This window comes from Macaca mulatta, chromosome 9 (genome assembly GCF_049350105.2).
Source record: "Macaca mulatta isolate MMU2019108-1 chromosome 9, T2T-MMU8v2.0, whole genome shotgun sequence".
NCBI classification, from domain to species: domain Eukaryota; kingdom Metazoa; phylum Chordata; class Mammalia; order Primates; family Cercopithecidae; genus Macaca; species Macaca mulatta.
This window is the reverse complement of record NC_133414.1, coordinates 75,204,720-75,228,983: the sequence shown is the minus strand read 5'-3', so window position 1 is coordinate 75,228,983 and position 24,264 is coordinate 75,204,720. Positions and strand designations below refer to the sequence as shown.

The 24,264-nt window shown below is 36.2% G+C and overlaps 1 protein-coding gene across 6 annotated transcripts in view; it reads left to right on the top strand.

The window, feature by feature from the left end:
- The window catches only part of ADK (adenosine kinase), a 564,565-nt gene that overhangs the window by 244,422 nt on the left and 295,879 nt on the right, over positions 1-24,264 (top strand). For all 6 annotated transcript variants that reach the window (XM_028853392.2, XM_028853391.2, XM_077945182.1 and 3 more), the window contains 1 exon segment: positions 3,439-3,547. In XM_028853392.2, coding sequence (XP_028709225.1) covers positions 3,439-3,547 — 109 coding nt within the window.

The window sequence follows — 24,264 nt, the reverse complement described above, 5'->3', positions numbered from 1 at the left end:
GGAAAAACAAAATAACTGCCCTACCAATTATTATATTGTTGGAATAATCAAAGATGACCTCTTTTTAAATAGTGATTCACTAGAAATTTTGCATTACTTATAGTTGGAAATATGTGGTCTGTCCTCTTCCATTCCCTATCTCCTTTCTTTTCCCATCTTCCCTTCCTTTTTTCTCTCTTCATCCTCCTTTATTTCCTTCCTCCTCTCCACCACCATCTTGCTCCATTTCTTCTATTTAGCCATTTTATTGCTCACTACTTGACCTTCAGCAGAGGTATATTAAGGAATGGACTATTCTGGAGACTGGGGATCAATAAGCACAGTATTTACTGAATAACCAAAATACAGTATTCAAAAATTATTAGGGTATGAAAGGCATTTTCAGACTTTTCCTTTAATTTTGTTTTTTATATGCAGGAGAACTTCATGATTTTAAGGTTTCAGTAAACATTGAAATATGGGATTCAAAGATTAAAAAAAAAAAACTAGAAGTGTTGAAATATGCTTGTTTAGACCTTTGCCCTTAGTTTTCCCAAGGCCAGCCTTAATCTGTAGGTGCAAAGTTTTACCATTCATGAGAAGTAGGTCAAATTTTCTTCTGAGATCACTTAGGCTACAGTAATATTACTAAATTGTTTTGGTATGCTAAATTGCTGTCTTAAAGAACAGTTATGGCTGGGTGCAGTGGCTCATGCCTGTAATCCCAGCACTTTGGGAGGCCGAGTCGGGTGGATCACCTGAGGTCAGGAGTTCGAGACCAGCCTGGCCAACATGGTGAAACTCTGTCTCTACTAAAAATACAAAAATTAGCCAGGCGTGCACCTGTAATCCCAGCTACTCAGGAGACTAAGGTAGGAGAATTGCTTGAACCTGGGGGGTGGAGTGAGCCAAGATTGCGCTACTGCACTCCACCCTGGGCAACAGAGCAAGATTCTGTCTCAAAACAAAACAAAGCAACAACAAAGAGAGAGAGAGAACAGTTATGATAATGTAAGATCTCCTAGATGTCAAAAACTTAACTTTTATACTAATTTGATAGTTATAGTGATATTGTTCAGATGATATGGGAATCAAAAATTGGGGGGAAATCTTCAGTATCTAAATCATTATCTAAATTCTGGAAGCTAATACAGTTGGATCAATTTTTTTGGATAGGTCCGGTAACCTTTGCTGCCACTATCAAAAACTCAGAAATTGGCCAGGCATGGTGGTCACACCTTGTAATCCTAACACTTTAGGGGGCCAAAGCAGGCTGATCACTTGAGCTCAGGAGTTTAAGACCAGCCTGGGCAACATGGCGAAACTCCATCTCTACAAAAAATACAAAAATTAGTTGGGGATGGTGGCATGTACCTGTGGTCCCAGCTGCTCGAGAGGCTGAGGTGGAAGGATCGCTTGAGTCCCGGAGGTTGAGGCTGCGGTGGACTGGGGTTTGCCACCCACTGTACTTCAGTCTGGGCAAAAGAGTGAGCCCCTGTCTCAAAAACAAAAAACAAAACAAAAAATTTCAGAAATCGAAGTGTTTGGGTAATTCAGTATCTTTCTTGATCCAGGTTCTTCCTCTTCAAAGTCAGAATCAAATACATTGGGATAATAAGAACACTCATATTTTTCTGGTCAGGCAGGGCGGCTCATGCCTGTAATCCCAGCACTTTGGGAGGCCAAGGCAGGTGGATCATTTGAGGCCAGGAGTTCGAGACCAGCCTGGCCAACATGATGAAACCCCACCTCTACTAAAAATACAAAAAAACTAGCCAAGTGTTGTGGCGGGCACTTGTAATCCCAGCTACTTGGGAGACTGAGGCAAGAAAATTTCTTGAACCCGGAGGCAGAGGTTGCAGTGAGCCAAGACGGAGCTATTGCTCTCTAGCCTAGGCGAGAAGAACGAAACTCCATCTCAAAAAAATAAAAAAGGATACTTTTATTTTTCTTTTGGAGAAACTGTAGTTTCCCATCAAAAAGTCATTGTATTATCAAAATAGAGTTTAGTATCTGGTACCAGAAGTGTTTGCTTTTATTTAGTAGCCATTTTGTCAAAATTTTCCTAAAGTCACAATTACTAAAATATTTTTATAAATTAGGTCTAAATTTTCTTAAGTTTGTAATATAGTTATTTTGTATTTGGATATGTTGATGCATATTACTCTTTCTTTCCTTTGTTTACTTGAACATAAACAGATGTATCCTTTAGTAGTAAATTGGCAGATGGATGAGTGGAAAGACGTTTTGGAAGAGAATTGAGATTTTTTTTTTTTTTTTAACAGTGTAATCGAACATTTTACCAAAGTCTGAAATGATAAGATTTTTTTATAAGCTATAACTGTTACAATTTAATAAGAAAAAGAGAAAAATTGGCAAGTAATTTTTTAAATTCTGAAGCAGTATGAGGAAGGAAAGTATTTGTATTATTTCATAATGTAAATAATTATTGTATTTATTTTTAATTAAACAAACCAAGTGACACTTGTAGCAGGATTTTATTTTTTATTTATTCTTTTTTTTTTTTTTTTTTTTTTTTTTAAAGAGATGTGGTTTTGCCTTTTTGCCCAGGCTGGAGTGCAGGTGGCATGATCATAGCTCATTGCAGCCTCAAACTCCTGGACTCAAGCAATCCTCCCACCTCAGCTTCCTGAGTCCCTAGGACTATTAAGTGTTGCACCACTACCCCCAGTTAATTTTGAAAATTATTTTGTAGAGATGGGATCTGGCTGTGTTGCCCAGGCTGACCTGAAATTCCTGGTATCAAGCAATCCTCCCGCCTTGGCCTCTGAAAGAGCTGGGATTTCAACTTTGAGCTACTGCACCCAACCTGTAGCAAGATTTTAAATGCAGTATCCTGCTTAGATATTCTATTTCTAAAACTGGATCAGTCAAGGGACTTTTCAACTGTAGAAAACAATTCTAATTGATTTCAGTCCTTAGAATATAATGGTTTACAAATTAATTCCTCTTAGTGAATATGGTCTACATTTGTAAGCGTCTTTTGTGAAATTAATTCCATACTTGGCTTTTAAAGCCTTCGATTAAATAGACAATTATAGTATGTTGATATTTATTTTTATCAAGATATTTTTCTACTATAAAAAATGTTTTTAGTTGCATAGATTTCTTTTTATATAATGAGTTAGCTTTATTTCTTAACTGCATTTTGAACTATTAAGGTGTAAAAAGTAGGTCCTATTTTACTATCAAAAGGCAACTTAAATGCCAATTTCTTTCTCAGAATACCAGGTGTTGTTTAGAACAAAAATTATCATAGATGCCTCAGAAAGTTCTCAAAACAAAATTAGTATTTATATTTATTTAAAAATCAATAACATCAGTTTTGAAGAATTAAACTGTAAATTGTAAAATTTGCAAAAAATATTGGTAACTATCTATAGAAATATATGCTAAGTTTGGCTATAATATTACTTGCTTATTCTTTGGTTGTTTTAGGTCCCTCGTAGCTAATCTTGCTGCTGCCAATTGTTATAAAAAGGAAAAACATCTTGATCTGGAGAAAAATTGGATGTTGGTAGAAAAAGCAAGAGTTTGTTATATAGCAGTAAGTACTTACCTAATTCAAATCTCTGGTACATATTTACATGATGGATTATAGTTGTTGTCTGATATATATTTTAAAGTAATTATCTTTTATTTACCGTGCAAATTATTTACCTATCTCAAAGCATATGTTAGATTCACTATTGTGAATATAGAACAGAAATAATTATCTTTCTATGGGTAACATAATTTGTATTATTTATCTTCATGTCTACCTATTTTTGGATACATTATGCATAGGTGCTTCCCAACCAAGTGCAGAATTCTATGTTAAATCAATTTCCTAATATATTTTAAAATAATTCTACAAACTTACATCTTACATTTGTAGGCAACTTGCATTGTGCAGAAAAATATTAGTAGTATATATATTCACTGCAAATAGTTTGAGCTGATTTGCCTAAAAAACTTAATTGCTATTTATTCCATAGTAATTACCATGACACCTCTTAATTTAATATTTCAAAAACATTGATCGTGACAAATCTCTTAAATCTGGGAATAAGGGCAGGGTGTTATTTGAATTATTAAGTCTTCTGACATAAAAATAATTGGTTAAGAATTTATTTCTAAAATAGGACTGTACCAAAAATTCTTCTGAATTAATCACCCCATGATTACCTTGTTTTTATTTAATATGTGTTAAATGTGGCTATACACAAATAAGTAGATACCTATGAAAAATTAAAAGCATCTCATATGCATGTAATATATGGATTTGGTATAACAGCTGCTGCCATTTCACTACCTGAGCTGTGTGAAATAGCTGGTAAGATGCATAAAAATTGATTATCCTACTAGTAGGAACATGTTTATTGAAAATATAATTATTTCTTTGAGTCTAATGTTAATGTCTCCTACAGCATGTTTATGTGCACTGTTCTAGGCTTTACAACATTGTTATTGATTCCTCTGTATACCAAATCCTACCCCTTTATAACTGTCAAATAAATGCTTACATTGAGAAGATTATATAACGGAAAGTTATACTATCTTTTCTGCCAGTATGTGAGAAAAACATTTCAAGGATTAAATATTTTTTCCCCTTTATCATTTCCATTTCATTTTATTTCTCAAATTGGTCTCATGTTCATTCCATTTTTCAAATCTTGTTACTATATTTTTTGTAGCGTGATTCTTTAGGGGGGATTTATGTACTATTTCAAACCATCTTACACGTGAAAGTCTGATTTTCAAAAAGCACCATGTTTAGAGTTTGGCATAATTTATTTATATTTGTTGACTATGAACTAAGACAGTGTATTCTGATGAAAAAGTATATTTAACTTGACAATTACAGTCTTCTATGTTTCAGTATATATTTGTTCAATCCTGAATTGTGAGCCAACTTGCAAACAACTCATAGTTATAATGATTATACAGTATAACATGTCTGGTCAACTTTGGGTGAATGGAACTTTTATGAAAGTATAGATTCAACTTGCAGACAACTTATAGTTTTAGCATTTATGCACTATATTGTATCTAGCCATATTTGGGTGAATAGAGTTTTATAGTAGTGTTAAATATTTATACCTAATGTGCAATTTTGTACAGCGTAAAGTGATCAGCTTTGGTCAAATTAATAAGGCAAATGGGATTATTTTTGACATTTGGGTGGTGTATTCAGCTAGAAGAAATAACAAAATGGATTTCAGTTGTTATCTGTGATGCAGGTGTTAGCTTGTAGCTTCTGTTTCAGCAGTTTCATAAAAAGAATGATCTCTTATGTTGCCAGATAAATCTATACTCTTCTCATAGCTTGGCTTATTCCAAAATAGTTCTGAAAATAGTAGACTCATACTGGATGCTTGGGATGCTGTATATTCTTAGTGAACATTTAACAAATATTTTCTTGGTGATTAACTAAGAGCATAATTCGTATTCATTGAAATCTGTGAACTTCCTTTTGAAATATAATGTTATTTCCACAAAGACACTGCAGGTTTTACAAATCTGTAATTCCCTTTGATTTCAGAGCATCCTGAAATGAGATGTAGTCTAGTCTAGTTTTTTCTTAGCATATGGTCAAACCATAAATTAAATGGGCTGCCCCATACTTTCTGGTTCTATGAGGTCAGCAGTCTCATTACATTATCATCATAAACTAATGAGGTTTAAGAAGTTAAAGTTTTGGGGGCTCTTTAATTCTAAAATGTTTTTGATCTAAGGAAGCAACTCAATTTATCTATTAAACAAATTTCTGTAACTAAAACATCTGTCTGCATCACATAAGCTAAACCAGATCTACGTACTCAGCTCTACTTCTTCACACTAGTCTCTAAACTAGCAGTGTTTAATGAATATTAAGAAAATTGCAAACCTTCTTCTTCATTTTCTTCACCATATAATTCACTGAGTAAGTTCACACTGGAAACCTTTCCGATTGAAAAGCTAAAATTGAATATGGATACACCAGCATCCTCTTTGGGTTTAAATACAGTGTCAAGATCTTTTAAAATTTATTTTTTATCTTTCATAATAAATGTTTCATTTTATGCCATGTAAACTCAGTTTTTCCATGTTTAAACCAACTTCTCAGATTCTTTGTTAGCAAGTAATTATTGACTACTGGTTATGGTGACTAGGTAATTATGTTTTTGAAAACATAAGTCTCAGGTTCTCTTCACCTTAGAATTATCTAAGGGATATGTCTGTTTTTCCTCACTTAAATAATATTTCCTGACGAGGCATGGTGGTTTATGCCTATAGTTCCAGTGCTTTGGGAGGCCAAAGCCAGTGGATTGCTTTTGGCCAGGAGATTGAGTCCAGCTTGGGCAACATAGTGAGACCCCATCTGTGCCAAAAAAAAATTCTTTTAAATTAGCAATGCATAGTGGCACTCACCTGTAGATCTAGCTACTTGGGAGACTGAGGCAGGAGGATTACTTGAGCCTAGGAATTAGAAGTTACATTGAGCTATAATTGTGCCACTATACTCCAGCCTAGGCGACAGAGCAAAATCCTGTCTCAAAAAAAAAGAAAAGAAAAGGAAAAATAATATTTCTTAAATTAGACCTGTAAGACTTATTCAGGAAAGGCTTACGAAAAAGAATAGTACATTGGAGCCATTAATTTTTCTACATTATGTATTTCCTTCTTTTATATTCTTAACTTATATTTTTACTTTTGATTTTTTTGCGACTGAACCTTGCTGTGTTGCCCAGGCTGGAGTGCAGTGGTGCAATCGCAGCATGCTGCAACCTGCGCCTCCCAGGTATAAGCAATTCTTGTGCCTCAGGCTCCCAAGCAACTGGGACTACAGGCATGCACCACCACATCCTGCTAGTTTTTTGTGGGTTTTTTTAGTAGAGATGGGTTTCTCTATGTTGGCCAGGCTGGTCTCGAACTCCTGGCCTCAAGTGATCCACCCACCTTGGCCTCCCAAAGTGCTAGGATTATAGGCATGAGCCATTGTACCCGGCCTTAATTTTTTTTTTTTTTTGAGGCAGCATCTTGCCCTGTGGTCTAGGCTGCAGTGCAGTGGTACACTCATGGTTCACTGCAGCCTTGACTACCTGGGATCAAGCAATACTCCCACATCAGCCTCCTGAGGTGCTGGAACTACAGGTGCATACCACTGTGCCTGACTTTTTTTTTTTTTTTTTTTTTTTTACTTTTTAATTTTTTTTTTAATACTTCAAGTTCTAGGGTACATGTGCACCACATGCAGGTTTGTTACATATGTATACCTTTGCCATGTTGGTGTGCTGCAGCCATTAACTCGTCATTTACATTAGGTATTTCTCCTAATGCTATCCCTCCCCGCTCCCACCACCCCATGACAGGCCCCAGTGTGTGATGTTCCCCAACCTGTGTCCAAGTGTTCTCATTGTTCACTTCCCACCTATAAGTGAGAACATGCAGTGTTTGATTTTCTGTCCTTGTGATAGTTTGCTCAGAAGTTTCCAGCTTCATCCATGTTCCTACAAAGGACATGAACTTATCCTTTTTTATGGCTGCATAGTATTCCATGGTGTATATGTGCCACATTTTCTTAATCCAGTCTATCATTGATGGACATTTCAGTTGTTTCCAAGTCTTTGCTATTGTGAATAGTACCACAATAAACATACATGTACATATGTCTTTATAGCAGCATGATTTATAATCCTTTGGGTATGTACCCAGTAATGGGATGGCTGGGTCAAATGGTATTTATAGTTCCAGATCCTTGAGGAATCGCCACACTATCTTCCACAATGGTTGAACTAGTTTATAGTCCCACCAACAGTGTAAAAGCATTCCTATTTCTCCACATCCTCTCCAGCACCTGTTGTTTCCTGACTTTTGAATGATCACCATTCTTACTGGTGTGAGATGGTCTCTCATTGTGGTTTTCATTTGCATTTCTCTGAAGACCAGTGGTGATGAGCATTTTCTCATGTGTCTGCTGGCTGCATAGATGCCTTCTTTCGAGAAGTGTCTGTTCATATCCTTCACCCACTTTTTGATGGGGTTGTTTGATTTTTTCTTGTAAATTCGTTTAAGTTCTTTGTAGATTCTGGATATTAGCCCTTTGTCAAATGGGTAGATTGCAAAAATTTTCTCCCATTCTGTAGGTTGCCTGTTCACTCTGATGGTAGTTTCTTTTGCTGTGCAGAAGCTCTTTAGTTTAATTAGATCCCATTTGTCTGTTTTGGCTTTTGTTGCCATTGCTTTTGGTGTTTTAGTCATGAAGTCCTTACCCATGCCTATGTCCTGAATGGTATTGCCTAGGTTTTCTTCTAGGGTTTTTTATGGTTTTAGGTCTAACATTTAAGTCTTTAATCCATCTTGAATTTTTTTTATATAAGGTGTAAGGAAGGGATCCAGTTTCAGCTTTCTACATATGGCTACCCAGTTTTCCCAACACCATTTATTAAATATGGAATCCTTTCCCCATTGCTTGTTTTTGTCAGGTTTGTCAAAGATCAGATGGTTGTAGATGTGTGGTATTATTTCTGAGGGCTCTGTTCTGTACCATTGGTCTATATCTCTGTTTTGGTACCAGTACCATGCTGTTTTGGTTACTGTAGCCTTGTAGTGTAGTTTGAAGTCAGGTAGCGTGATGCCTCCAGCTTTGTTCTTTTGGCTTAGGATTGTCTTGGCAATGCAGGCTCTTTTTGAGTTTCACATGAACTTTAAAGTAGTTTTTTCCAATTCTGTGAAGAAAGTCATTGGTAGCTTGATGAGGATGACATTGAATCTATAAATTACCTTGGGCAGTATGGCCATTTTCACGATATTGATTCCTACTATCCATGAGCATGGAACGTTCTTCCATTTGTTTGTGTCCTCTTTTATTTCGTTGAGCAGTGATTTGTAGTTCTCCTTGAAGAGGTCGTTCACATCCCTTGTAAGTTGGATTCCTAGGTATTCTTTTTGAAGCAATTGTGAATGAGAGTTCACTTATGATTTGGCTCTCTGTTTGTCTGTTATTGGTGTATAGGAATTCTTGTGATTTTTGCACATTGATTTTGTATCCTGAGACTTTGCTGAAGTTGCTTATCAGCTTAAAGAGATTTTGGGCTGAGACAATGGGATTTTCTAAATATGCAGTCATGTCATCTGCAAACAGGGACAATTTGACTTCCTTTTTTCCTAATTGAATACCTTTTATTTATTTCTCCTGCCTGATTGCCCTGGCCAAAATTTCCAATACTATGTTGAATAGGAGTGGTGAGAGAGGGCATCCCTGTCTTGTGCCAGTTTTTAAAGGGAATGCTTCCAATTTTTGCCCATTCAGTATGATTTTGGCTGTGGGTTTGTCATAAATAGCTCTTGTTATTTTGAGATATGTCCCATCAATACCTAGTTTATTGAGAGTTTTTAGCATGAAGGGCTGTTGAATTTTGTGAAAGGCCTTTTCTGCATCTATTGAGATACTCATGTGGTTTTGTCTTTGGTTCTGTTTATATGATGGGTTACGTTTATTGATTTGCATATGTTGAACCAGCCTTGCATCCCAGGGATGAAGCCCACTTGATTGTGGTGGATAAGCTTTTTGATGTGCTGCTGGGTTCAGTTTGCCAGTATTTTATTGAGGATTTTTGCATCAATGTTCATCACGGATATTGGTCTAAAATTATCTTTTTGTTGTGTCCCTGCCAGGCTTTGGTGTCAGGATGATGCTGACCTCATAAAATAAGATAGGGCGGATTCCCTCTTTTTCTGTTGATTGGAATAGTTTCAGAAGGAATGGTACCAGCTCCTCTTCGTACCTCTGGTAGAATTCGGTTGTGAATCCGTCTGGTCCTGTACATTTTTTTGTTGGTAGGCTATTAATTATTGCCTCAATTTCAGAGCTTGTTTTTGGTCTATTCAGGGATTCAACTTCTTCCTGGTTTAGTCTTGGGAGGGTGTATGTGTCCTGGAATTTATCCATTTCCTCTAGATTTTCTAGTTTATTTGCGTAGAGGTGTTTATAGTATTCTCTGATGGTAGTTTGTATTTCTGTGGGATTGGTGGTGATATCCCCTTTATCATTTTTTATTGCGTCTATTTGATTCTTCTCTCTTTTCTTCTTTATTAGTCTTGCTAGCAGTCTATCAATTTTGTTGATTTTTTCAAAAAACCAACTCCTGGATTCATTGATTTTTTGAAGGGCTTTTTGTGTCCCTATCTGCTTCAGTTCTGCTCTGATCTTAGTTATTTCTTTCCTTCTGCTAGCTTTTGAATGTGTTTGCTCTTGCTTCTCTAGTTCTTTTAATTGTGATGTTAGGGTGTTGGTTTTAGATCTTTCTTGCTTTCTCTTGTGGGCATTAGTGCTATAAATTTCCCTCACACACTGCTTTAAATGTGTCCCAGAGATTCTGATACGTTGTGTCTTTGTTCTCATTGGTTTCAAAGAACATCTTTATTTCTGCCTTCATTTCGTTATGTACCCAGTAGTCATTCAGGAGCAGGTTGTTAGCTTTCCATGTAGTTGTGTGGTTTTCAGTGAGTTTCTTAATCCTGAGTTCTAATTTGATTGCAGTGTGGTCTGAGAGACAGTTTGTTGTAATTTCTGTTCTTTTACATTTGCTGAGGAGTGCTTTGCTTCCAACTGTTTGGTCAGTTTTGGAATAAGTGCAATGTGGTGCTGAGAAGACTGTATATTCTGTTGATTTGGGTTGGAGAGTTCTGTAGATGTCTATTAGGTCTGCTTGGTGCAGAGCTGAGTTCAAGTCTTGGGTATCCTCATTACCTTTCTGTGTTGTTGATCTGTCTACTGTTGACAGTGGGGTGTTAAAGTCTCCCATTATTATAGTGTGGGAGTCTAAGTCTGTTTGTAGGTCTCTAAGGACTTGCTTTATGAATCTGATTGCTCCTGTATTGGGTGCGTATATATTTAAGATAGTTAGCTCTTTTTGTTGAATTGATCCCTTTACCATTATATAATGGTCTTCTTTGTCTCTTTTGATCTTTGTTGTTTTAAAGTCTGTTTTATCAGAGACTAGGATTGCAAACCCTGCTTTTTTTTTGTTTTCCTTTGCTCGGTAGATCTTCCTCCATCCCTTTATTTTGAGCCTATGTGTGTCTCTGCACGTGAGATGGGTCTCCTGAATACAGCACACTGATGGGTCTTGACTCTTTATCCAATTTGCTAGTCTTTTTCTTTTAATTGGGGATTTAGTCCATTTACATTTAAGGTTAAATGCATCCTCCACCTCCCGGGTTCACACCATTCTTCTGCCTCAGCCTCTCGAGTAGCTGGGACTATACACGCCCACTAGCACGCCAGGCTAATTTTTTGTGTTTTTAGTAGAGATGGGGTTTCACCATGTAACCAGGATGGTCTCGATCTCCTGACCTTGTGATCTGCCCGCCTCGGTCTCCGAAAGTGCTGGGATTACAGGCATGAGCCACCGCACCCAGCCTAATTGTTGTTGTTGTTTTTTTTAATCAGCTATGTTAATATATGTCTCACAACTTATAATACATACATTTTACTTCTACATGTATATTATAAACATCATAACCTTGCTGCTATTTTTGTTTAAATCGTCAAATATATATTTTTTAAAGACTTAATAAGAAAAAGCATATTTTTACTCATGTATTTATCATTTCTAGTTCTCTTCATTCCTTTTGGTTAGAATTAGATTTCCATCTGGTATCATTTTCCTTCTGCCTAAAGGGCATTCTTTAACATCTCTTGTATTTGGATCTGTTGGTAATAAATTCTTTCAGCTTTTGTATGTTTGAAAATATCTTTATGTGCCAGATATACAGTTCTAGTTTGACAGTTTTTCAGTACATGAAAAATGTTACCCCATTGCCATCTTACTTGCATAATTCTTGATAAGAAATCTGACATTCTTTTGTTCTTCAATATTTCACGTCCCCAATTCCCCAAATTTTGCTGCTTTTAAGATTTTCTGTATGAGGCCATGTGCAGTGGCTCACACCTGTAATCCCAGTGCTTTGGGAGGTCAAGATGGGAGGATAGCTTTTGAGGCTTGAATTTCAAGAATAGCCTAGGTAACATAGTGAGAACTCATCCCTACAAAAAATACACACACACAGAAAATTATTGATTTTGATCAGTTTAGTTATGATGGGCCTTAGTGTATTCTTCTTCATGTTTCTTATGTGTAGGTTTTGTTTACCTTCTTAGAGCTATGAGTTTTTAGTTTTTATTATGAAGTTTTGGAATATTTGCAGCCATTATATATCTTCAAATTGGTTTTCTGACCCTTTCAGGCCACTTGAAGTTGTCTCATAACTCATTGATACCCTTTTTTTTATTTTGTCTCTTTCTCTGTGTTTTATTTTGCATACCTCCTTTGCTGTGCCTTCCATTTTACTAATATTTTCTTCTATAATACCTGAACTGCTATTAATCTCATCAAATAAATAAAGCTAAATATTTCCTACTGCTAGGGCAAGACTTTTCTTAGTATTCCATGGCATAGAGCACTAAGGAGTCTGTAATCCCAGGTACTGCAACTGTATCAGTTCCTGTTAAGAACCAGGCCACACAGCAAGAGGTGAGTGGTGGGCCAGCAAACATTACTACCTGAGCTCCACCTTCTGTCAGATCAGCAGAGAATTCTCATAGGAGCACAAACTCTATTTTGAACTGCACAAGCGAGGGATCTAGATTGTATGTGTCTTATGAGAATCTAACTAATGCCTGATGATCTGAGGTGCAACAGTTTCATCCTGAAACCATGCCTCCTACCCTTTCCATGGAAAAATTGTCTTCCAAAAGTAGTCCCTGGTGCCAAAAACGTTGGAGACTTTAATGAGAAAAATAGTGAGATTTCCTGCTCTAGGTCTTGGAAATAGTCACTATTTCCAAATGTGTATGTGCCTCAGGTACTGTTCCCTCTTTTTTTTTTTTTTTTTCTCTTAATACTTTTGGATGTTTCTTTCCCAGGTACTGACCTGGTATATATTTAAGAAAAGACCCTCTACAGAATTCCAGGTTTCTCTGTAAATCTTTCTGTTCTCTGATATTGTGATCTTTCAGCTCTTAACTGCTCTGAAATTCCCAGACTCTCAGTTCTATTTCCTCAACTCACTGGAATCTACTACAGTTCTCCTCCTTATGCCATATTCTGGAAACTCTTGTAGTCATATTTTCTCTTTCCATCTCTGTCTACCTTTGGGACTCCAATTAAAATAATAATAATAATAATAATAATAATAATAACAAGAAGAAGAAGAAGAAGCCACTTGTAGTTGACCCATGTCTCAGTGATTCTGTTTTCAATATTTTTGTTTTTCTATCTGTTCTTTGTTTTGAATAATTACTCTCTCCCCTATTTTTTCTTTTTTTATTTTTATTTTTATTTTTTGAGATGGAGTCTTTTCTGTCACCCAGGGTGGAGTGCAGTGGTGCAATCTTGGCTCACTGCAACCCCCGCCTCCCAGGTTCAAGCGATTCTCCTGCCTCAGCCTTCCTAATAGCTGGGACTGCAGGCACGTGCCACCATGCCCGGCTAATCTTTGTATTTTTAGTAGAGATGGTTTTTCATCATATCATTTAGGCTGGTCCTGAACTCCTAACCTCATGATCCTCTTGCCTCAACCTCCCAAAGTGCTGGGATTACAGGTATGGGCCACTGCGCCCGGGCTCGCTCTTTTTTTTTTTTTTCAGTCAAATTCTCATTCTGTTTCCCAAGCTGGAGTGCAGTGGCGCAATATTGGGTCAATGAAACCCCCGCCTTAGCCTTCCAAGTAGCTGGAACTACAGGAGTGAGTGCACCACCATGCCTGGCTAGTTTTTGTATTTTTTCTAGAGACAGGTTTTTCTGTGTTGCTCAGGCTGGTCTCAAACTCCTGAACTCAAGCGATCTGCCTGTCTTGACCTCTCAAATTGCTGGGATTGCAGGCATGAGCTGCCACGTCCGGCCTTGAATAATTTCTATTACTCTGAAGTTTACTAATTATTTCATCTACAATGTTTAATCTGCCATTAATCTCATCCAGTTGACATTTTATGTCTGACATTATAGTTTTCATCTCTTGAACCTTGATTTGGGCCTCTTTTACTCATGCTATGGCTCTACATGTTGTCATGTGCTTACGGAATGTTGTTATAACAATTGTTTTAATATCCATGTCTACTAATTCTATCACTTTTTTTTAATCTGATTACCTCGTTACTGGTTTTTTCTGATTACCTGGGTATTGGTTCTTTCCTCATACATGTGTACTGAAGACTCCAGAGGAATCCCTTGCATATCTTGAGTTCTCACTTTCCACCTCTTTCTTCTTCAAGCAGCTCTCTCCTCTCCAGTACTCTGCCCCAGCATGTGGTAGCCAGCTTGGCCTCCCTGAATGGAAACTACTTGACTCTATTTAGGTTCTTCCTTCCTTCTGCAGCCTGGGAACTCTATTCAAGGTGTAAGTTTGAGTAATTGTAGCACTTACCTTATTGTGCCCCTTCTTTGTTTATTATCCAATGCCTGAAAATTGTGTTTTCATATATTTTGTTCATTGTTAGTTGTTTAAGATGGGAATATAAATCTACTCCCTGGTCCTTCATAGTGATTGGAAGTGTAAATCTCTATGTTGATTTTGGTTTTTCCCTTTTTCAGGTAACTCGCTTTTTTTTTCAAGATTGCCTAATTTTTATTATTCAAATTTGAGTCTTGGTCTGTTGCCCAGGCTGGAGTGCAGTGACATAATCTCGGCTCACTGCAACCTCCACCTCCTGGGTTTGAATGATTCTCCTGTGTCAGCCTACCCAGTAGCGGAGATTACAGGCACCCACCACCATGCCTGGCTGAGTTTTGTATTTGTTTTTTTTTTTTAGTTGAGATGGGGTTTCACCATTTTGGCCAGGCTGGTCTTGAACTCCTGACCTCTAGTGATCCACCCACCTCGGACTCCCAAAGTGCTGGGATTACAGGCATGAGCCACCGCCCCCAGCCTGAATTTGAATTTGATAATAACTATGATTTATCTCTATGGGAATTCTGTACTGTTTTCCTGGAACATTGTATTCATTTTAAACTGTATATTTCATTCCCAGTTAACTTTCTTGTCCCCGAATATTGTTTCTCCTTTACTTGACCTATTGGAGTGTCAGAAAATGACCATAACCTTCACTGATAAATGTGTTATGGGGAATATTTGAGTAAAAGCGGAAATTGCAAGTTGTGGTAAGAAAGTACAGTAGACCCTTGAACGGTGTGGGGGTTCTGGTCACTGACCCTTTCGAAAATCCACATTCAACTTTTACCTCCTCAAAAACTTAACTACTAATAGTAGTTAATTGGAAGCCTTACTGATAATGTAAATAGTTGATTAACACGTATTTTGTATACGTATTATATTCTGTATTCTTACAATAAATTAAGCTAAAGAAAAGGTAATGTTATAATATCATATGGAATGAAAATATATTTATTATTCATTAAGTGGAAATGGATCATCATAAAGGTCTTTATCTCAGTCATCTTCACGTTGAGTGGGCTGAGGAGGGGAAGAAGAGGAGGGGTTGGCCTTCATGTCTCAGAGGTTTGCAGAGGAAGAAGAAAATCTATGTATAGGTTGACCTGCACAGTTCAAATTCATATTGTTATAGTATCAGTTGTAATCTTAAATTCATCTTCAGGTTGATTTAATGTCAAAATTCCCTCAAATATTATTCTAGACTCTATAAAATGTTGTAGATACCATTTTATCACTTAAAAATAAATGTGAAAGCTCTCAGCTAAGATATAGTTGTTCGTCTTTGTGTAATTACTAGTATTGTAATTTTTTGTAATTTCTTAGTCATCTCTGCATAGTGTTTGAATTACATTGTGAGTCCAGTGGGATTTTGTTTAGAAATCTATTCATTACTTCAAATAACATCTCTTTAGGATAGGAAAAAAGGTTCCCAGTTTCAAATAACACTGTAAAGAACTAATCACCTTGCAAGTTTAGGCTTATGAATGGGAAAAATTTTAAACTTTAGGTATTAAAAATATATTTAAGAAATAGATTTTAACAAACGTTCAGTACCTTGTGACTTACCCTGCATAAACAAAGTCAGCCAAATTTGTACCCTGTTTCATGGATTAGAAATTAAACACTATAAGTGAAAGAATAATATGTCATATCTTGTCAGTAACTTTGTGAGAATATGAGACTTGTGGTGAGTTTTCCTTTAGCATTCATGCCTGTTTTCTTTTTTAAATTATTTTTTTCAGTTCCTATGTCTTATTACAGGTCTTCTCTTTTCCTCTCTTCATTTATTTATAACTCTCTCTTGACCACTTCTATCTGTTTTCAGCCTAGAATTTTACTGCTTTGGAGAATGTGTTTTTTGTGAGGGTGCAGTTTTCAGATGTCACTAATGTTTGCTTCTGGAGTAAGGGAAGTATGATTGTGGGTCAGTAGAGGAAACATGGTATGAAGAAATGTACAGCCTTGGCGGTAAATAATAGAATTCATACTTACAAAGAAACAGAAATATATGTATATTAAAGGCAAGTAAGAATCACTACCAAATGTTTACGTTTTACATCTCCTGCTTTGTTTGCCCTATGGGTTTTTCATACCTATTCCATGAGTAACAATTTTTCTTAGTAAAACTTTCATTTATACTCTTTTACAATTAAATATCTTTGTCAGTAATCTAAAAGCAATAAAGCCCTTAAAATGAGGCAGTGTGATAAATTATAAGAAATCTCATCTAAGAAATCCTATATTTGAAATTTTACATGTCAGTAATGTAGTCTGTGTCCATCGAATTAACAAGTTAGAATGAATTTATAATTAAATAAATAATATCTATTTTTTAGGATTTGGTTATCTTTTGGCAGTATTTACCAAAAGATATGGTTAAACTAAAATGTGACTAGAAATTTAAAAAGATTGCTCAAAATTTCATGCTCAGAATTTAGAACATGTCATCTAGTATTCTTTGCTCTGTCATGAAAAGATTTGAGAAAGTTTCAGTGAAAGTGAATTAAGTTGTTTTGTAATGGTCACCTAATAGAAATTGAAGTAATATATTTTTTAAAAAGGCAAGTATTACTTACTTAGGCCAGGTGCAGTGGCTCATGCCTGAAATTCCAGCCCTTTGGGAGGCCGAAGTGGGTGGATCACCTGAGATCAAGAGTTTGAGACCAGTCTGGCCAAAATTTTTAGTAGAGACCAGCCCATCTCTACTAAAAATACAAAAATTAGCCAAGCATGGTGGTGCACGCCTTAGTTCCAGCTGCTAGGGAGGCTGAGGCAGGAGATTCACTCGAACCCAGGAGGCAGAGGTTGCAGCGAGCCAAGATCATGCCACTACACTCCAGCCTGGCTAACAGAGCGAGACTCTGTCTGAAAACAAACAAACAAACAAAAAACTTACTTAAAGTGATAGCTTTAAACCTTATTAGACGATGGAACAAGACTTTGTAACATAATTTATGCTGTTACAATAAGTACACTTGGGCAGAGTAAGTGAACTAATGATTTTTTTATAATTTAAGCTAGTCTGTGAATGACAGTTGATTAAATAATGTCACAGCTCTTTATATATAGCATTTAAATAGAGTTCAAAGTATTTTTGGAATTTATTAATTTATAATATTCTTCTAAGATTATTAAAGAAGTGGGATAGCTGAACTGTGTCTCGCCTTTTATCACTGTTCCAAGTGCAGTTTTGAACTCTTATGTGTTAGAACTCCCATTATATTGGTCAAATCGATGATCACCATATGATCACCATATGACTTTATTCCTGCATTTTTGCCTCAAATTTTTAACTATCCTATTCTGGACTGCTTAATTAACTTCTTTAGGGATTAACTATGAATATTTAAGCCTTTATTTTACAATGTCCTTGCAGGTGACCTTAACTATTTCATTTATAAATACAGAGAATAAAATGAAAAAAAATCTGTAGAGTTGTTTGTTCTATTTGGAGCTTTTCATGTTGGTGTAAAATTCCTGACACTTAACACATATGAATCTTTTTCACTCATGTTTAGTAATTTTATTTGACAGTCACTTCAAGTAAAGCCCAAACTGTGTTAACATTTGAGTTAAGCAAAGACATCTTTGCTTAAATGTAACATGTAGAGGTGCACACAGGCATGCCTTGGAGATACTGTGGATTCAGTTCCAGACCGCCACAATAAAGCAAATATCATAGTGAAGAAAGTCACATGAATATTTTGATTTTTGAATTAATATAAAAGTTATATTTACACTATACGGTACTCTCAAGTGTGCAGTAGCATTACACCTTTAAAAATTACATACTTTAATTAAAAATAGTTTGTTGCTAAAAAATGCTAATGATCATCTGAGCCTTCAGGGAGTAATAATCTTTTTGCTATTGGAGGGTCTTGCACTAGTGTTGATGGCAGCTGACTGCTCAGGGTGGTGGCTTCTGAAGGTTGGGATAGCTGTGATAATTTCTTAAAATAAGACAACAATGAAGTTTGCCACATCAATTGACTCTTCCTTCATAAAAGATTTCTCTGTAGCATACAATGCTGTTTGATAGCATTTTACTTATAGTAAAACTTCTTTGAAATTGGAGTCAGCCCTCTCTAACCCTGTTGTTGCTTTAACAATTATGTTTATGCAGTATTCTGAATTTTTCATTGTCATTTCAACAGTGTTCATAGCGTGTTCACCAGGAGTAGATTCCATGTCAAGAAACCACTCTCTGTGTTCATCTATAAGAAGCAATTTCTCATCCATTCAAGTTTTATTATGTATTATTTGCAGCAATTCAGTCCTGTCTTCAGGCTTCACTTCTAATACTAGTTCTCTTGGCTATTTCCATCACATGTGCAGTGACTTCTTCCACTGAAGTTTTGAAGCCCTCAAAGTCATCCATGAGGGTTGGAATCCACTTCTTCCAAACTCCTATTAATGTTAATATTTTGACCACCTCGCATGAATCATGAATGTTCTTTTTTTTTTTTTTTTAAGACAGAGTCTGGCTCTGTTGCCCAGGCTGGAGTGCAGTGGCGTGATCTTGACTCACTGCAAGCTCCGCCTCCTGGGTTCATGCCATTCTCCTGCCTCAGCCTCCTGAGTAGCTGGGACTACAGGCACGTGTCCCCACGCCCGGCTAACTTTTTGTATTTTTGGTAGAAATGGGGTTTCACTGTGTTAGCCAGGATGGTCTCAATCTCCTGACCTCATGATCCACTCACCTCGGCCTCCCAAAGTGCTGGGATTACAGGCGTGAGCCACTGCGTCTGGCCTCTTTATTTTTTTTAGACAGGGTTTTACTCCTGTCACCCAAGCAGAGAAATGCAGTGGCACAATCACTGCACATTGTAGTCTCAACCTCCCAGGCCGGCTCAAGCAATCCTCCCATCTCATCATTTATTTTATTTTTGTAGAGATGAGGGTTTCACCATATTGCTCAGGCTGGTCTCGAACTCCTGTGCTTAAGTGATCCTCCCACTGCGACCTCCCAAAGTGCTGGGATTATAGGTGTGAGCCACCATGCCCAGCCCATGAATGTTCTTAATGACAACTAGAATGATGAATTATTTTCAGAAGGTTTTCAATTACCTTGCCCGAACCCATCAGAGGAGTCACTATGGCAGCTATAGCCTTATGAAATATATTACTTAAATAAGATTTGAAAGTCAAAAATTACTCATTGATTCATGGGCTGCAGAATGAATGTTGTTTTAGCAGCCATGAAAACAACATTCATCTCCTTGTATGTCTCCATCAGAGTCCTTGGATGCATTGCCAATGAGCAGTAATATTTTAAAGGGAATCTTTTTTTCTGAGCAGTAGATCTCAACAGTGGGCTTAAAATATTCAGGATACTGGCCAGGTGTGGTGGCTTATGCCTGTAATCCCAGCACTTTGGGAGGCCAAGGCAGGAGGATCACCTGAGGTCAGGAATTTGAGACCAGCCTGGCTGACATGGTGAAACCCCATCTCTACTAATAATACAAAAATTAGCTGGGCATGGTGGTGCATGCCTGTAATCCCAGCTACTCGGGAGGCTGAAGCAGGAGAATTGCTTGAACCAGGAGGTGGAGGTTGCAGTGAGCCAAGATCACGCCATTGCACTCCAGCCTGGGTGACAAGAGTGAAACACTGTCTCAAAAAATAAAAAATAAAAAATAAATTCAGCATACCGTACTCAAACAGGTGTGCATTCATCCAGGCTTTGTTATTTCACTGATAGAACACAGGCAGAGCAGATTTAGCATAATTCTTAAGGGCTCTAGGATTTTTAGAATGGTAAATGAGCATTGACTTCAACTGAAAGTCACCAGCTGCATGAGCCCCTAACAGAAGAATCGTCCTATCCTTTGATTGAAGCTTTGAAGCCAAGCATTTACTTCTTTTTAGCTGTAAAAGTCTTCGATGGCATCTTCTGCCAGTAGAAGACTCTTTTGTCTATGTTGACAATCTGTTGTTCAGTGCAGCCACCTTCATCAATGATGCTAGCAAGAGCTGGGTAACTCATTAGCACCTGCTATTTTACCTTGCACTTTTATGATATGGAGATGGCTTCTTTCAACCTCATAAATCAGCCTCTCTTAGCTTCAGACTTTTCTTGCATAGCATCCTCACCTCTCAGCCTTAATAGAATTGAAAAGAGTTAAGGCTGTGCTCAGGATTAAGTTTTGACTTAAGAGAATGCTGTCCTGGTTTGATCTTCTATACAGACCACTAAAACTTTCTCCATGTCAGCAATAAGCTTATTTCACTCTTTTATTCCTGTGTTCACTTTTAATTTTCTTCAAGAACTTTTTCTTTGCATTGATAACTTACCTGTTTGTTGTGAGAGGTCAAGCTTTCAGCCTGTCTCACCTTTCCATATGCCTTCCTCACTAAACTCAATCATTTCTAGCTTTTGATTTAAAGTGAGAGACATGCAACTCCTCCTTTCACTTGAAGACTTAGAGACCATTGTAGGATTATTAATTGGCCTAATGTCACTGTTGTTGTGTCTCAAGAAATAGGGAGGCCTTAGGAGAGATAGAGAGATGGGGTAATGGCCAGCTGGTAGGGCAGTGAAAACACAACATTTATCAGTTAAGTTCACCATCTTCTATGGGTGTGGTTTGTGGCATCCCAAAACAGTTACAATAATAATATCATAGATCAGTGATCACTATAAAAGATATAATAGAAGTTTGAAATATTGAAAGAATTACCGCAATATAACAGAGATCCAAGTGAGCACATTCTGTTGGAAAATAATGACACCATAGACTTACTCAAGGCAGGCTTGCCATAAACCTTCGATTTGTTAAAAAAATAAAAATAAATTAAAAAAATAAAAACAACAACAAAAAAACCCTACGATATCTGTGAAGTGCAATAAAATAAGGTATGCTCATACCAAAACAGACTTAATTATTGCTATTTCTTACCATTAGTATTAGAGTTCAGTTTCTAATGTTTTCCATTTTCCATATGTTATTGATGTTCATTAAGTTACACAAATTATTTACTGTTGTTACTTCCACCTTAGTAGGGAGAATCTTTGATTTTTGCTGGATAAATTTTCCAACAAGAGTGTGATTATAGGCTTGGCGTGGTGGCTCATGCCTGTAATCCCAGCACTTTGGAAGGCTAAGGCGGGCAGATCATTTGAGGTAAGGAGTTCCAGACCAGCCTGGCCAATATGGTGTAACTCCATTCTACAAAAATATAGAAATTAGCCAGCTGTGGTGGCGCATGCCTGTAATCCCAGCTACTTGAGAAGTTGAGGCAGGAGAATGGCTTGAACTTGGGAGGCAGAGGTTGCACTCTTGCCTAGGTGACAGTGAGAGTCTCCATCTCAAAAAAAAAAAAAAAAAGGAGCGTGATTATAGAAATCCTATTTGTGTTTATTTTTAATTTCTCTAGAATTTGTTTTCTTCAATAAGTAAAATTCTAATACCAGTTTTTTTTAGGGTAACACTGTGATTTTTATACAGAAAGACTTCCTCCAAATTGGAGAATGTACTCCTCTATTCCTATAATTTTTCTTAAGTCTTACTTTTGGCAGCTACCAAAAGTAAAACTCCCTACCAAGATTGAGAAGAAATCTTTAGGAATATTAAAGTAATGTAATTTTTCATTACACGGATTAACCTTTTTACTATGAAGAATTGGGATAGTATTGGTTATAGAAGCTTAGAGCCCTAAAGATAAAGATTGGTAGATTTTGTGTTATGGACTTGTGGCACTATAACAAAGTCTGGGAATTTTATGTGAGATTGGAAACCACACTATGTGCTAATTGCCTCTGAATGGTAAGAAAATAAGCATATGTATAGCATTTAGTTGTTAAGACAGTAGGCACTTATGCAGAGCCCCAAATGGATTAACAAATCACTGAAATATTTTCACTTCTGTTTTCTTTATGTATTTTAGACCAATCAGCAGTTGCTTGAGAAAATGAAATGTTTACTAAATCTCTTTAATAAACATGTTTAAGAGCGGAAAAACTTATAAACATTCGGATGGCAGTGTACATTTTTATGTGTTAGTTGTCATATCTTTGAAATTGTGTGTAAACTGGACATAAACAATTGAGTGTCTGCAGAAGGGTATCTGTCTTCCAACATATTTACTGAACATATTATAGAATCTTTATAGTTTAATATGATTTACCCCACATGTTCTGTTGTTGCTGTCTTTTCAGATAAAGTTGAATTTAATCTTTCTTAACAGCTTTTATTGAAGTATTTATGTACCATTGAGTTCACTCATTTAAAAAATATCATTCAGTGGCTGTTAGTGTATTTAAAGAGTTCTGCTACCATCACTGTAATCTAATTTTTGAACATTCACATCACCACAAAAGGAAACATTATACCCATCAGCAGTAATGCTCCATACCCCCTGGATTTAATCTTATGTCCACATTTCTTGTAATAGTTTCAATGATATCTGGTTATTATGACTACAAACAATACAATTGTTCCTGATTACACAAATAATGTATTTATGTCTTTATTGTTGGCATGTAATGGAAGACATAATAAGTCTACTTTGATCTCTTGCTCTTACCTATTTCTCTATTGCAAGTGTTATAAAGAGTCTTTTAAGCTTTTGTTCATAAATATAAATATATATATATACACACACACATATGTATATGTAGTGCTACCATGTTTGAGGGTCATGAGGGTCAGTTCTTTGAAATACCAGTTTTTTTCTGATTTGGCTGGATGACATGGTACATCAAGCTTAAAAAAACTATTTGGTAAATTGGTATGAAAAAATGAGAGAACAACCTTTTTCCTTTCTGGTACATAGCAGGAAGGCAAGTTCTTGTATGAACCCATATTTCCTGTTACCCATTTTCAGACCAGTATTGGTTTCTCATCTATATAATAGGGATCTTTTGACTCTAACCTCTTAAATCTATCGTGTGTTTTCTTTCTTCACCTTGGAAATAGCTTCTTGAAGCCCCAGACTTCTAGAGCACATTCGTATTAACTAACGTTGTCCTGGTTTACTAGTTAGGGATCTTAGTAAATCCTAAATAGTTGAAGATGTTCTGAAAGATATATTGCTGCTTTTTAAAATCTTATTTATCTTGTTCTCTATGCAGATTTCTGGCACAAGGTTTTTTTTTTTTTTTTTTTCAATTGTAGTAAGTCCATGGATGCTTTTCTCTATAACTTTCCCATTTTCCCTTATCACACCTTCACTGCAAACATCTAATTTCAGTCCAGTCTCTCAACTCTTTCCAGTTCTGCTGTCCTAACTAATCATTTTTTGTATTCATCTTTCAAAGTATTTGTTTCTGTCTTCATTCTATAAATGACAAGATTATTTAAGATTATTTTGTATTACAGAAATAGTAAAAATCAAATAAAATATCAAATGTAGAATAGTCCACCAAAAATATTTTATTTCATCTTTTCCAGAGAAGTACACATATAGTAAAGTAAATGAGCATTATATGTTTTATTATTTATCCTTAATAATATTTTTTCACAGATATGTTGCTTCTTGTAAGTTTAACTTTTTAAATGTGAAAACTACAATAAACTAAGTTAAATTTTAAAAATATTTTACTTACTAAAGTCAACTGATGTTTTCCTGGTAGATTGATAGGCTTCTTGTGGTAGTTTTTAATCATTTGCAAGTTTTGAGCCCATTTCTAAAACTTTTGTCATTGTAAATATGTATTTCCTTTCTTATATTGACTGAAAATTTGTTTTTATGAAAATGAAGTGGGGAATCAGAGTCAAGGTGAAACGCTGTAGACTTAGTGCCAGCAATAAGCAGAATTACTTAAAATCATTCCAATATCTTTTATTCCTTTGTTGTCTTTTTCAAAAACAGTACATTTTAACCACATTAATATAACTGAAGACT